Source organism: Schistocerca americana, chromosome X, assembly GCF_021461395.2.
Source record: "Schistocerca americana isolate TAMUIC-IGC-003095 chromosome X, iqSchAmer2.1, whole genome shotgun sequence".
NCBI classification, from domain to species: Eukaryota; Metazoa; Arthropoda; class Insecta; order Orthoptera; family Acrididae; genus Schistocerca; species Schistocerca americana.
The window spans coordinates 84,101,571-84,117,932 of NC_060130.1; the positions used below are offsets into that span (position 1 = coordinate 84,101,571).

General features: G+C 38.0%; 1 protein-coding gene across 1 annotated transcript in view; it reads right to left on the reverse strand.

Moving 5' to 3' along the window:
• Positions 1–4,443: 4,443 nt before the first annotated feature.
• Positions 4,444–16,362, reverse strand: part of LOC124555137 (xaa-Pro aminopeptidase 3-like) — a 187,731-nt gene continuing 175,812 nt past the window's right edge. The window contains exons 6-7 of the mRNA XM_047128948.1: positions 10,634–10,754; positions 4,444–4,658 (exon numbers count right to left, since the gene is read on the reverse strand). Of these exons, the coding sequence (XP_046984904.1) occupies positions 4,483–4,658; positions 10,634–10,754 (297 nt within the window). The 3' untranslated portion in view covers positions 4,444–4,482. The remainder of the gene's footprint in view (positions 4,659–10,633; positions 10,755–16,362) is intronic.

Sequence of the window (16,362 nt, forward strand, 5' to 3'; positions counted from 1 at the left end):
TCTGTTTGCTGCTCTCACATTGGCTACATAACATAAAGAGCTGACACACCACCTTTTGTTCCCATCATACCTCACGGCATTAGCTGACAACACTCCTGGGTGAAACACGTAAGAATGCTTCTGGTCCTAGTCTAGACTTTTACCCCACATGCCAGTTCACCACTATCACTGTTCTCAAAAATAATTTAATCAATGTGAAATATAGACTGACTAGTTACATGAATAAATACAACATTTTTAATGAGGCACAGTTTGGTTTCCAAAATGGGAGATGTTCAACATTGTTGGCCATTACAGAGTTCACAAACATGGTACTTGAAGCTCCTGACAAGGATGACTGTGTTACACATATATTCCTAGAGTTGTCTAAGATTTTTGACCATCATATTCTACTAAACAAACTAGAAACACAAGATGTAATAGGAGTAGTAATACAGTTGCTTCAATCTTACCACAAAAATAGAGTGCAAAATGTAGATACAGTTCAAATGTCTACTGATGATAAATTATTAGTGATCAGTTGTGAGACAAGAAACCCATAAAAATAGGTTACTCTCATACTAGTGTGTTCTGTCCAATTCTGTTCTTAACATATATCAATGAACTTACAAACAGTCTAAGACCTGGAGAAAAATTTCTCTTTGTTGATGACAACATCATAGTCATCGACAAAATACTGGCACTACTAACAGAGACGGCACATAAAACCCTCATAAATGTTTATAGTTGGGCAGTATGTTATAAATTAACACCGAACATAAAAAAACAAATAGCATGCACTTCAATATGAAGACGGAAAACAATTATGTCACATTAAGCATAGATGGCATGACAAACACAGAGTTTTTAGTGATGAATATTGATTGCCAGTTAACACAGAATAAACACACAAATGTAATGGCAAAAAGAATGTCATCAGCATGTCGCGTTCTTTGGGTTCTATTATCAGTTTGTAATAGCCACTGTCTTGTGGTGACAATATTCCTATGTACGCCCAATTCTTCACTATGGGATTCTTTTCTGGGAATCAGAGACACAAAATATAAACACAGTTTTAAACTGCAGAAAAGGGCCATAATAATAACTAAAAGCAGCAGTTTGGATAACTAGCAGGAACTATAGTAAAAACACCTTGGCCTTCATACATGCTGAGTGAATACACCTATCAATCTGTTGTGTATATCAAGGAAAACATTAGTAAGAATTTCACTAATAGTTCAATATTGTAAACCGGGACCAAACAAGTGGGGTAGTGCAACTGTCAGGACACTGACCTCATATTAAGGAGGATGGAGTTAACTGTGTCTGGTCATCTTGATTTAGGTTTTCTCTGATTTTCCAAAATCATTTCAGGCGAAAGCTGGAACAATTCCTTCAGCAAGACCATAGCCAACCAACTGTTCTAACCCAATGTAAACATACTTATGTTCTATGTGTATGTATAGTTGAGCTATTTGTTTTCATTGCATTATGATGAAAAATCCTGTATCTTTTGAAACCATCCCTAGATGAATAAGTAAAAACTACAGCTGTCAAATAAATGTGTATTCCTTGCTCCTGTCACATTTATCACCTACTAGTATCTACTAACAATTAATGAGTAACACATATCTTGTAATATTATGCCTCACTAGAGCCTCTACAAAAGTTATTGATATGAATTACACAGTTTTCTTTTAATATACCTTCTTCTAGACAAAGACAAATGACTGGCTGAATGATGACTCATCAAAATTATCACAGAAAAGATGACAAACAAAATTCTCAATCACAAAGGCAACAGGGATGCTTTTTTGGAATAAAACACAGATAATTTACCCGTACAGGTAGTTGTGCGACTTTAGGAAATAAAGTTAAAACATCTTACCAGAATATTCAATATTCAACGAATAAAGCAGAGAACTTGGGCAAATACCTAAATGAAACTAAACCAGATTTTTTCACAATGAATGAATTGGTTTGCAAGGAAGATGATGCTTGTAAATACAAGCTAAATAACTGCAAACTCATAAATTTTGTTCTATAGGAAGACACATGAATGTAGTAGGGTGGGCACTTATAACAGAAATGATATAGCATTTCAAACAGTCAAATGGATTGATGATCTGAGTACAGAAATGGTACTTGTGGTTGCAGCAATAAATTTAAAACAGGTTGATTATAGCAGCTTTGCATAGGTTTCCTGGACGCATAATTTAAGATTTTTTAGTTGCCTAGAGGACTTGCTGGAGAAGACATCATATTATAAAAAACAGTCTCATTAAATAATAGCATTAATTATTTGCAACAAGTCAACTTGTTGAGTGTTATAACTACAGGGTTTAACAAAATGGTATGTCTAAACTTTTAGTAAATATTCCTCCCACATAGAGGAAATAAATGTGCTTTGTGGGCATTGATGTGGAAATAATTGATTTCCACCTTAGAGTTCATTTTCTACCTTTCTTAACAATCATGTTAATTATACAAAAACATACAAACAGAATGTACCAGAATTAAATGAAATGTTTTCTTACATGAAATGTACAAAATATCCTCTTGGTTACATTTGGTTAAAATGCACAGCAACTTGTAATTGTTATTACCTTCGCTGCCAGTGTTTGTCATTCCAACTGAATGGAGGTAAAGTTGATATGTGACTCACTTCAATGTTGTGTTGAAATATGACAAAATACATTGCTTGTGTTGGCATGTGACTAATTTCATTGACCCGCCTCATTTCATTGATAATCCAGAACATAATGTAATGAACAGCAATGTACAAATCCACATACATCAGGAACAATTTTTTTTTTACAACAAACTACCGTTTGCTTTTAAGATAGCTTATTTAAATACCTTAAAAATAAATTGAAGCATTTATTAATGGGGAAATATGCTGCTATTCAATAAAAGATTTCACACTGTAATATCTTCTTATAAATCTCTTAGTGTATATAGCCATAAGTTCATTTTTGTAACAAAAAACTGTCAATTTCTGATCACTTTTTATATAAATATATGCATTTATATTTCACTACTAAGAAGAGTACAATTAGTACACCCTTTTATCTCAATGTATATGAAAGCTAAAGCAGTGGTGAGATCTGATCTTTTTTTTAAATGGGAAACAAAAAAATGACACCAGCAAATTCATCTTGTCTAAACTGTACTTTGCAGACACAAGTTGGTTCCCACAATGGCAATCTGAAGCTTTAGATAGTGTTTTAGTGTATTAGATGCACAACACCAGTGATGCAAGTGTGATCCTGTAGTCCCTCTTTAAGCCAAAACGGTAAAATTTAAAAACAAAACTGTTGCTTCAAAGTTATCTGAAAGGGAGTTTTTCACAACCAAACAATGTCACACAACAGATAATCCAATTTTTGGATGGAAAAATAACATTCAATTTTAAAAGAAAAATAATTTCTTTTAATGTTTTATCATATATCATGGGTCTGCTGTTACAAGGCTCTAGCAGAATAACTACCATCAAAACACACTATCTAAAACCACGACACCTGATACATTCACTCATTTTGCATTTAGTCGTAGGTACAAAAACATTATTTACTGGAATCAGTCAGCCCCTACAAGTAAAATATGAAGTAGTGGTAAAAACTGCACCAAGATCCAAGATGTCACTGGGTATGAATGGTCTATTTTTCTTAATTGCTAGTTCCACATTGATATGCCAGAACTTCACCAACCAACTTTCAGAGGTGGTGCTATCGACCAAAACAAGAAAAAATGTCCAGTAAACATGGGCCTAAAATGCATACCTTATGAGCTATGAGCATTTGTTTAGTAGAAAAGATGAGTTTCACAGTAGCAAAGATGAACAAGTATTTATAACACTTAGTATGCACTTAAAATCCCATGTTAACTGGACTTTTTTTTTCTTATGTTGGTCCATAAAACCAGCTCTGAAAGTTTTTCGTTGGAGTTCTGGTTCACCCCATATGTGAAACATACTCCATCCTCATGCAAATCTCCATGACTTCTGTCTCCAAAATCAAAATGTCTGCTGGTACTTTCATCTGTTACTTACATCTTACCACACAATAATCACCTTTCAGTTTCTTTTCTCTTGTCACTTGTTATTACTGTGTTTCTTATATGCATTACTATTGTTCAGACCCCCCCCCCCCTCTTCCCAGTACTCTCTCTCTCTCTCTCTCTCTCTCCCAGTACTCTCTCTCTCTCTCTCTCTCTCTCTCTCTCTCTCTTGGTGCGTGTGCATGTGTGTGTGTGTGTGTGTGTGTGTGTGTGTGTACATTTTTTTTAAGGAAACAAAATCTCAACATACCGAGTAAAGAACAGATCATCAGTAGTGTGCAGTCTATTCTATTGCAAATCCCAGCCTCTTTCCATTTTCTGATAGTGTGTGTTCTTTTCAGCTGTAGCACAATTTACAATTTATTTGTCTGATGAGGATACTTGCTTTAACTACATATAAGTTGATGGATTTCATTTGGCATTATATTTCAAAGTAAAGAATATTCAGTTACAATCATATTCACAAGTCCACATCTTTTCAATGTCTTCAGTGTGCTTGGGGCAGCTAGATGTCAATACAACAGGGCCATCTTCTGTAATGAGCACATCATCCTCAATGCGAATTCCAAGACCGCGGAATTCAGGAACAATCATTTTGTTGTTCTTCTTGATATAAATACCTGCAACAGAACCAATGGAAGGGACTGGCACTTTAAGTGAAGATCAGTAAGATATTGCGCAACTGAAGACATGGTGTCTGAAGGTACAGTCACCACTTTTAATATAATGAAGAAAGACATTGTCTTGGTCACTTCTTACGTATATCTCAAATACTGGTTTTACCCTTTGTTACACATCACTCCCAGAACAAATATCTAAATACTGTGAAGTGAAGCTCATTCATGATGCAAAGATTCAAGGTTTTATTTCTTTTTTATGTTACTGAATTTTCAGCCTTTTGACGAGCTGCTTTTCAGCGTAATGAGATGTTAGGTCTGATGATGACCTGTAAAAAGGTCAAAACTCGATATTTGAATCATAAAAAGTGACCTAATGGTGTCTTGTCTTTTTCTTCAGTAGAATACAGCACAGACAGAGAGCTATGTTAATTGTTACTATGTACTGGCAACATTCTACCACATAAAAAAGAAAACAAGAAATATATATAAATATATATAAAAAAACATTTCTCTTTACAGTAACTGAACTTGTAGAGTGACATCTGTACTGTCATTGACTCAACAAGGTTTCAAGTATATGACATTCATTACTACTTCAATACATGTTCCAAGTCTTGTTGAATAAGTCACTGCTTTTCCTCTCTGCTTACATCAGATTCCTAGTATATAGTATTGTATGAGTTCTTTTGCTTTCTTTGGGAGCAGGAACACATGCTGATTTCCTGGAAGTCTCATTATACCATGTATGAGTCACATCATTGTTGGGAACACCTTGGTAGAGAACAGTGGGATTTGTAACACTCTCACTCTGCATGCAATCTGTGATCCTATTTTGAAATTCATTCATTAGTCAAGGCAGTGGGAAGCCATTTACACACATTCAAGTATGTGTTGTGCATCTGACTCGCAGAGAGGATCCTAGATATATTTTTTCTTTGGTGCAGATTTATGAAGTCATTAACTTGGTTGGCAGAAAAATGCCAAAGTTTCTGGATGATGCCTTCCACTCAGCTGGAAACTAAAAGTTGACACCATGTTTCAGAGACAATACTGTATAACTAGAACCAAAATGATGCCCTGCAAGCTACATACATTTCCAACACTTTCTTTCTATTTCACCAGAAGAATCCAAGTATGAGTTCACAGTAAATGTAACAGAGATCCTTGCTTCAGTCACGTGAGACAATCTGTAACTAGGTCCATCCTGTAATCACAATATCTGCAGTCACAGATGAATGGGCAGATGGATGCAGCTACGGTATACACTGAGTGTGCATGGTAGTCATTTCCATCCACTGATCATATACTTACTGACAAACACAAATATGACACATGAGTGAAATGCTGCTCTCTACAATGACAAGGTTGTGAGACCTCAAAAAAGTGCTTGCCAAAAACTGATAGCTCACTGAGTATTACGCAGCAAAAAGTGTGAAACCCTCAAGGTTTTTAATCACATGTAAAGAAAATAATAATGCAATAAAGAAAATAAAGGTTAAAGCTGTTAAACTCACAGTTAACCAAAGGCAAAAGAAAAATGTTAGAAATTCATAAGACAGTTTGTTTAATCAGGCAAATAAAATGTAACATTACCTAAAATGTGTCAGAAAGCTTTAAAAGAATGTCAAAATAAGCAAGAAAGTTAAGTGATTACTCATACCAAACAACAATATAAAATTACATCAAAAACTTGCCTCGCAGGAAATGTTCTTTCCAACACGAGCTATCCAGGCATGGCTCGCAACCCGTCCTTAAGGTATTATTTCTGTCAGTAATTCTCTCCTGTTTTCCAAACTTCTGCATACCTAGCTGGACTAGCACTTCTGGAAGAAAGTACTGGTCACAGCCTAGGGGTTGCTTATAAAACGAATCTCATTCTGCACCAGAGGTTTTTATTACTATATTAATGTCCATCCATCATTTTCCTAAGTTTTTCATTATTCACCATGTCTTAATTATTGATAATTAACAGACATAGCCATGAACATATTTGCCTTGATCCAGCATTGGATTTATCTATTTTCTGAACAACACAAGTGTTACAAAGTAGCTCAGAGCTACTTTCAGCTTTCAGATGTCATTTCAGGCTAGTTCATCAGGGGGTGATTGTGGTTTCCAAATATCTTAAGTGTTCAGATTCTTTGTCGCTGTCACACCATTCATGATCTTGTCTGCATGTCAGTCATTTCTTGAATGAAAGAAGTATCTGATACTTATTTTCAGCACGTTTCTGACACCCTACATGCATCACCCAACACATTAATGAGTAACAGCCTCTGGTTTCTAATAACAAGACAAAGTAATTTTCAGCTCCTCTTGCGTAACAATGAATTTATGCATATATAATAAGTTACACTTTCAATGGGGCTAAATTCCAGTTCATATTCAGTCTTATCTTTTGACAAATAATAATAAAAAAAATACACTTGCAATTCAGAGTGCATCCAGTTTTCTCTACAATAGGATAACTTTTGAATCTAATTTTACTTGGGAAAATGAGCTGTAAGCAAACTGGAAGTAAAAAGTTATCAAATTCTGGAATATTCTCCAACCATATGCATAGTTCAGTGTTATGACTCTTTGTTGGTCTCAAACTGTAATACCAAGATATGACCAATATTCTTACAAAAGTAATCTGTGGATGAATTAACACTAGCACTACTAATACTACAACAATCCACTGTTCACTTACAAAAAATTTATGAAAATAAACCTGCTCAAAAACTAAAATAAGTAAATCAGATGCAGGTATGTTCTGTGAATGATCTCAGAAAAAAATTCAGTGTATTGGTAGCTCCAAATTATGACAGTTGTTCACCAAATAACCACACTGGGCACAGGACTGGCACCTCATCATCTTTTCAGACAAGTCCGGCTCTGTGTATAGCATCACAATGGACACATCCAAATGAGGACACTTTGAGATGAACAGACATTGCCAGATTGCATTCATCATCACCATCATCATACATGCCTAGAACTGGGGATGCTGGTATGGGATGCCATTGGGTATACAACATTATCACCTCTGGTTTGCATAGCTGGCAATTTGAATAGCATGCGTTACATTTTTGATGTGTTACGACTGTTGGCTGTGGCTTATTTTCAGGTATCCATGACATCATCTTTCAAAAGCAATAAAGAGTGTGTGTGACTTGCTCTGACCAGAACATTCTCCAGATCTCTCCCCATTGAAAGCACCCAGTCGCAGGTTGCAGAAAGAATGACATGATGAGAATCACCAGCCACTACAACTGATGAACTCTGGTGCCGAGTTTAGCAGCACGGAGTGATGTACCCATATCTGTCATCCAAACTCAGTTTGACTTGATGCCCAGCCATGTTACAGCTGGTTTTGCAGCTAGAAGTGGTAGCTCTGTGTACCCCCAGATCACTTACAAATTTAATCATGTATTGTTCCTCATACACTGCAAACACACAATAATTAAAATTTTGATATTTGATATCTGCCCGTTAGGTGCAACTGTAATGGCCAGCAGCATGAAATATCGTATTACTAAAAATTTTCATAACCATGGTATATCAGATCTGGCAAATATGAGTCTTTCATGAGGAATACTGGGCTGTTTAACATGATTATTTTATGGTCCTGACATCTTGCACCACTAGGCTTGTCTTCTCTATGATGTATTTACAACTTTAAGTGAGACTAAAAACATAAACACTACTTTATTTGGCTTGTTAATCCTAGTTCTTCCAAGGACTAATGTGCTAGTTTTATTATTTCAAGGTAACTAAACACTGGGGGTATCATAACCTATGTTTCTTTACTACAGAAAAATCTGATGCTCAAAATTCCATTTTAAAAGATTGTTGTACAAGAGCAATGATAAGTACACTGATAAGCCAAAACATTAGAACCACTGCCCACCATGATGTTGGATGCTGCCTGGTGGCTTTGAGGTTATGTGACACAGTAAAAAAAGTATCTATGCAGAGCAGACACAGATGGCGGGATCACACTAGCAAAAATATAGACTGCAAATGGGAAAATCAATTGAGATAAGCAACTTTGACAAAGGATAGAGTATTATTACAAAGAGCCTGTGAACAAGTATCTCAAAAATGGTAAAACTGGGTCAATGTTCACATGCTACTGTCATGAGCATCTATGGAAAGAGATAAAAGGACAGTGAAATTACCACTTGGTGCTAAATGGTTGGACGTCCATGACTCTTCACAGAATGTGGGGTTCAGAGGCTTTTCTGCTCTGTAAAGTAAGATAGAAGGTGATCTGCGGCATCTCTGCCAAAACAGCACAATGCTGGTGCATGCACAAGTGTTTCAGAGCGCACTGTTCATCACACACCATTGAACATGGACCTCCACAGCAGACCACCCCAGGGTGTTCACGTGTTGACCCAACGGCACTGTCAATTATGTTTGCAGTGGGCACAGGACCATCAGGATTTGACTGTCAATCGGCTCTTTGGGTGAATCAGATTTCTGTTACACTAGGTCGATGGTCATCTCCACGAATGCCATTGTTGAGGTCAATGGAGGCTCGAAACCTGCGCGCACAATGGACACAGGTCGTGGCAGCTGTATTATGCTATGGGAGACATTCTCCTGCATTTGCACAAAAACTGTGTTAGTAATTGAAGACACACTGATAGCTGTAAATCACCTGCCTCCCTTCATGTTTGATGTATTCCACAACAGCAATGTCCTCTTTCAGCATTATGACTGTCCATGTCTCAGAGCCAGAACCATACTATAGTGGTTTTAGGAGCATTACAGTGAGCTCATCACTAATGCCTCAGTGACCAAATTTGCCTGATGTAAATCTTATGGATCCCATCTGGGTCACTATCAGGCGCCATCACCATTTGCGCAAATCAGCAGCCCATTATTGACGCGAATCACATGACCTGTGTGTAGATACCTAATGCCACATACCTCCACAAACCTACCAACAAACTGTCACCCCCTAAATGCAGAATCAGTGATGTATTTCACTCCATAGATGGACAAACAAGCTATTAAGCAGATGGTCATAATGTTTTGGTACATCAATGTATAATTTAAACTACGGAAACATAAGTGACACATAAAACAAGTAGACCTGTTCAAACAACTGAAATCTTTAATTTATGTAGTTTAAAAAATTGTTATTTAATATTTTTTGTATTTTCAGTATAGCTGCACTTCCACAATGGTTAGTAATCAGTAAATAAATCCAAAGTAACCAACCAGTTGCAACAAAAGGTGGTTTTATTCCATCTTTGACCATGGTTTTGACAAATGTAAACTTGTCTTCTACAGAAATTCACACTGGAAAAAAATACCAAATAATGAAGCAATCTGACTTTGGCCAATGAAAATATGTGGTCACTGCATGTCACTGTATACATTACTAAATATGCTGCCCCCTATGAAAAGGGCTTGTCAAGAAAAAATAGTTAAACTTCAGAAATAAAGCCAATCAAATAAAATGACAGGTAATGTTACGAGCTGCTCAGTGACTTAAGTAAACTCAGAGTTGGCGTGCACCTCATAACAAGATGTGACATTTTATTTTGTTGGCTTTATGTCTCAATTTCAACAATTCTTACTCAAAAAGCCCAGATCGTAGGGGTCAGCATATTTAATAATATATAAAATGATGTGTGCTGAGAGCATATTTTCATTGGACAAATGTCTGATCATTTCACGATTTGGTGTTTTCCCAATGTGAAATTTTAGTTACATATATTTCTGAAGAAGACAGGTTTACACCCGTCGAAACCACGGTCTAATGTTGAATAAAACGACTGTTTGTTGGCTCTAGTTGGATGCTTTGGATTTATTTATTATGTTGTTATTTGTTGCCGAATACAGAAATTATTGGAGTTTCCAAGTACAGTGACCTGTATCATTTAAATACACGCAACATCAGGCATTCTATAATATATTGTGCTGTTATTTTTTTATATCCTATTGATTACCTATGAAGAACAGTTGAAACAACTCACCTGGTTCCACAGTCACTGTCATTCTCGGTTCTAATCTTATACTACGAGCAATAAGAGGTGTGTCATGAACATCCATTCCCAAGTAATGGCTGACGTGATGGGGGCACAATGAAAACCCAACCTGCAATGTTAAACATCTTTATTTTAACTCGTGACGATAAAAAATAGGAATACTTCAGTGGTATGCATATACCACAGACAACAGTTTAACTGCTGTTTCACAACAGTTTAAAAGAAGTTTCATTTGCATATTTTCTACAGCTAAACATTTTGAAACAGCTATGACAAAATCCTCTGACAAGAAGGAGAAATACAAAAAATTAATATGCCTACAGACATACATCATATAAAGAACAAGATATTCACGTTTCCTAACACTACAACACAAACTAGTGCTCCCTTATTAGTTCTAAGGGGAAATGAATTAGAAACTTACATCATAATGGTGAAATGCACAAAATATGTTTAGACAGATAATATGCAGGCATGGGACTACAGAAAACTGGTTTGTTTTAAATGAAAACTGTGTCAATTGGTGTCTCAAATTAATACTACTCACTGCTGGCTCAGTTTGACATCCAGTGAATATGCTTAGAAAAATACAATAGGAAAGTCTGGGATTCTCACACACAACAGTAGCATATTTGCATTTTGAACAAATTCAACATGAGGGCAACCATTATCCTCACCAAATATGGCATCTGTCACCTTTCTAAGGTTGGATGGATATTTTTTTGTAGAATTCTTTGTATATTTGAATGCAGTTCCCTGTCTCAAAACTGGAGGGATTGTAAATTATATGTTACGGCATCCCTCACAATGCCATAGCAATTATACAATGCGATACTCAAGATGCTCCTTTTGCTTGCATGCTGCTGAGGATTCTCTATATTAAGTTCACAACACAGTGCTACAATATCCGCTCATAACAGAACCACTAACGGAATAACTCACTGCTGTCAATAGGTTAATGGCGGGCAACAAAAAAGATACAATTAAAAAGAGAGTAGATCTGGATTTTATGTCCCATCAACAATAAGATTACTAGAGATGGAGCCCATGCTTGGATAAGGGAAGGATGAGGTTTTGACCATGTTCCTTCAAAAGAACCACTCTGTTATCCGTCTTAAACCATTTAGGGAAACCACGAAAAGCCTAAATATAGGTAGGCAGACAAGGATTTTAACCTTCATCTTCCTGAATGTGAGTCCAGTATCTTTACTACTATCCTGCTTTGCTTGGTAGAAACTATAGTTCCTATCTTGTACAAGGTCACGGTATCATTCTTTCTACAAATAGTTAATCACTAATGATACATTATATCTCTGTTTGGAGCACAGCGATGATAAGCAGGAACAATGAGTCTATTCTTTACTTCTACATCTACATGGAGACTTTACAAGGAACTGTATGGTACATGGAAAAGGGTATCTTGTACCACTACTAGTTATTTCCTTCCCTACTCCACTTACGAATAGAGCGAGGACAAAACTGCTGTCTATATGCCTCTGTACAAGCCCCAATTTCTCTTATCTTCATGGTCCTTACACAAAATGTAGATTGGTGGCAGTACAATTGTTCTGCAGTCAACTTCAAATGCCAGCTGTGGATTTCCATTTGAGTTCAAAAACAATATCCAAAATATTCATGTGCTGTTCGAATCTAGCGGTAACAAATCTGGCAGCCCACCTCTGAATGGCTTCGATGTCCTCCTTTAATCTGACCTGGTGGGGTTCCTGAACACTGTAGCAGTATTCAAGAATGGGTATCACTAATATTCTATAATGCAGTCTCCTTTACAGATGAGCCACATTTTCCTAAAATTCTTCCAATAAACTGAGCTCAACCATTAACTTTCCCTACTACCATGCCTATGTGCTCATTCCATTTCATATTGTTTTCTGTTATACCTCGATATTGTCACGGCAGAAGCTGAGTAGCACTGTGGTGTAGAGGTTATAATACTTAACAGTTGCATGGAGCGCCATGACTTCAAAACTCACCTGGACTGTACACTTTCAATTTCTATATTCAGTTTGAGTACATTCTAGAAGAATCTACAAATGTAACGAATCATTGTACCGGAATGTTCTGTAGCTGTATACATACTGTATGTGTTCTGGCCGGAGGCAGTTCGCTCCACGCTCTTGTATGTGCAAGTGCTGAATAAACCTTCGTTAAGTGAAGTTAGTGTTCGTCATTCATCTAATTACATCTACTTCTACACGACATTATTCTGGTCAAGGTGCCAGGTATTGGAACTTGTGATAACGCACATTATTGACAACACAGTGGCTCCCATCAGGCCACGACTGAGTCGCTATTTGCGTGGCGAGAAACTGGAGTCCGAGCCATATTCAACAGATCACAATCTATCGGAGACAGAAGAAGAAGAGGACGTTACGATGACAGCAACTGTGTGCCACCACATAAGACATCCTTTTGGGTTCTCTGGTGGTGATGGCCAAGATGCAAACAAATGGCTGAAGGTATATGAGTGTATAGCCAACTTTAACAAATGGGATGACACTGTGTGTTTGGCTAATGCATTTTTCTACTTCGAGGGCACTGCCTAGCAATGGTATGAGAACAACAAGGAGAAGCTCACAAGCTGGGAAGTATTCCAGGCAGAACTGCGTAAGTATTTCGGCAACACACAATGACAGAAGTGCAAGGATGAAGATAAATTAAAGTGCAGGGTACAGCGTCCAGGAGAAACCACAGCATCCTACATTCAAGACATCTTGGAGCTCTGTAAAATAGTGGATCCTAGAATGAAGGAGGAACATAAGGTTGCACATCTCATGACGGGTGTTGCTGAGGACATGTAACAAGCCCTACTCCTGAAGGAGGTTTCGACAGCAGACAACTTCATAAAATGGTGCCAGTATATCGAGACAATGCATCAAAAAAGAATTACACGCTAGAAGTTTGAACGGCTTCCAAATGTCGTATCGATGTCTGTGACGGGTGAAGGAACTGATTTCACAAGTGTTCTTCATCAGATGGTGAGAGAGGAAGTTCAGAAGGCACTTGGATATCACAGCAAGCAAAAAACTGAAATGCTTCAAGAGGTCATAAGGGAGAAAGTGGAACAGACATTGAACTCAATCTCTTGTCATTCATTTCCCTTTAAAACGGTGAAAAAGTCGAGACCCAGACAGAGTTACATTCCTACAATGCCGCATGAGGAACCTGTATGGGCACCAGAACAAGAAGATGTGGGTGCAGGATGACATAGGTCACCATCACCACAAGCTAGCTGCATGAGAGGATGCTCCCCAACACACTGTTTAGAAGCTCCAGCCGATCACCTAGCCGCCGCAACCTGGAAAACTAAAGGGTGCAACCTTCCTTGGAGGTGAGGCCGCCGAAGAGAAAAATCCTTCGATGTCGATCACTACAAAAATGATAGGAAACTATGTCAATATCCTAATGGATGGCCAACCAGCCTAAGCTCTTGTGCACTCTGGAGCATCATATTCAGTCATTTTGGAGAAGTACTGTCACCAGTTGCAGAAAACCGTATTAGTCGACAACAAAAGATCTCTGCTGAAGATGGCTAATGGGAAATATGTAAAACCTACAGGAAGATGTACCATTCATGTGGGTATAAGTGGCCACACACAGCTCTTAGAATTCATCATCTTACGAGTGTGTAGTAATGACATCATTCTCGGATGGGACTTTTTGAAAGCTTCTCAGGCAATTATAGATTGTGATCACTCCAAGATTACGCTAGATGAGATGAGATACTGTGGACAGGAAGATGCGCATCCGAGTGTGTGGAGACTGTGTGTTGGATGAAGTGATCACTCCTGCGCTAGAAAGGTAACTGTCATGTGTCATGTCATGCATCAGTCCATGGACCTTGTAGTGTAATGTAAGAGAAGCATACCACTGAAGAATAACTTGGTCATCCCAGCCACTATCATCTCGTTTAAGAATGGATTCGGTGGATTGTGGATAGTTAACTGTCACCGAGAACTGCAGCTCCTTCCAAGATGCGTGTGCATAGCAAATGCTGAGCCATTAATTGAAGAACAGCTGAGCATCATAGAAATCTCCCATGCCACATCTGTGGGTGAAATTAGCGCTACCCCTACGAGACAAGATCTTCTTGCTCGACTATCACCATATCTCACTAAGGAACAACAGAAGAAGCTACTTACCATTCTTTAAGAGTTCTCTGAGTGCTTCAGTCCACAGGTGACGAGCAAATTAGACAAATCGACGGTGAATCACTGGATTAGCATTGGAGACCATCAAACAATAAGCCAAAGAGCATAGGGTGCGTCAACAATGGAATGTTGAATAATTCGCGACAAAGCAGAGAAAATGATGAAGAATGAAATCATTCAGCCTTTGCAGAGTCCATGGTTGTCACCAGTGGCTCTCGTCAGCAAGAAGGATGGCAGTTGGCGCTTTTGTGTTGATTACAAGAAGCTTAATAAGATAACTAAAAAGGACATTTACACTCTTCCATGAATTGACGATACACTAGATTGTCTGGAAGGGGCTACATTTTTTTCAACCATGGATATATACTTGGGATATTGGCAAATCGAAGTAGATGATGCTGATCGTGAGAAAACTGCATTCATAACCCCTGAAGGCCTGTATGAGTTTAAGGTAATGCCGTTTGGTTTGTGTAATGCACCAGCAACTTTTGAACGGATGATGGATAATTTTCTATGTCCCCTGGAGTGGACGATGTGTCTTTGTTATTTAGATGAAATTATAGTGTTCACAGAGACTTTTGATGAACATATAAAAAGACTGAGGGCCGTTCTTAAGTGTCTTCAACAAGGCGGACTGAAACTTAATCCAAGAAAGTGTCTCTTTGGAGAGGGGGGTGGGGGGGGGGAACTTGGACACCTTGTGTCAAACGAAAGTGTGCAGCCAGACCCAGAGAAGGTGAGATCTATAATGGAATTTCCTATTCCTAAAAGTATTAGAAATTAAGAAGCTTCCTTGGATTATGTTCTTATTACCATTGTTTTATCAAAGACTTTTGTATCAAAGCCAGGCCACTCCAAGAGTTGTTAAAAGCTAAATTTATCTGGGGTGGTGCTCAACAAGATTCCTTTGATGTGCTACAAAAAGGAGTACCTGACCCGTATGATGCAAGAGCACCTACAGAACTACACACAGATGTGAATGGATATGGGATCGGTGCTGTTCTGGTGCAAATTTCAGATGGAAAAGAGAAGGTTATAAACTATGCATCCAGGACAATTACAAAAGCCGAGAGCAACTACTCAACTACAGAAAGAGAATGTCTTGCTGTGATCTGGGTCATGTGCAAATTTTGACAGTATCTCTATGGAAGGCCATTTGCAGTTGTTACAGACCATCACTCACTTTCCAGAATGGATTTTCACTCTGCAGCAGAGTGTGCGCTGATACGATACTGGCAGAAGTAAAGCTGTGAGGACCGTGTGTGAGTCGTGCTTCGGTAGCTCAGATGGGAGAGCACTTGCCCGCGAAAGGCAAAGGTCCCGAGTTCGAGTCTCGGTCGGGCACACAGTTTTAATCTGTCAGGAAGTTTCATCACTCACTTTGTTGGCTGACAGGTCTTAAGTATCCAACACGATGACTCGACAGGTGGGCCCTACGTCTTCAAGAGTATGACATTACCATAGTGTACAAAAGTGGAAGGAAACACCGAGATGCCGACTGTCTCTCAAGAAACCCTGTGCAAGACCATCAAGATTTTGATGAAGATA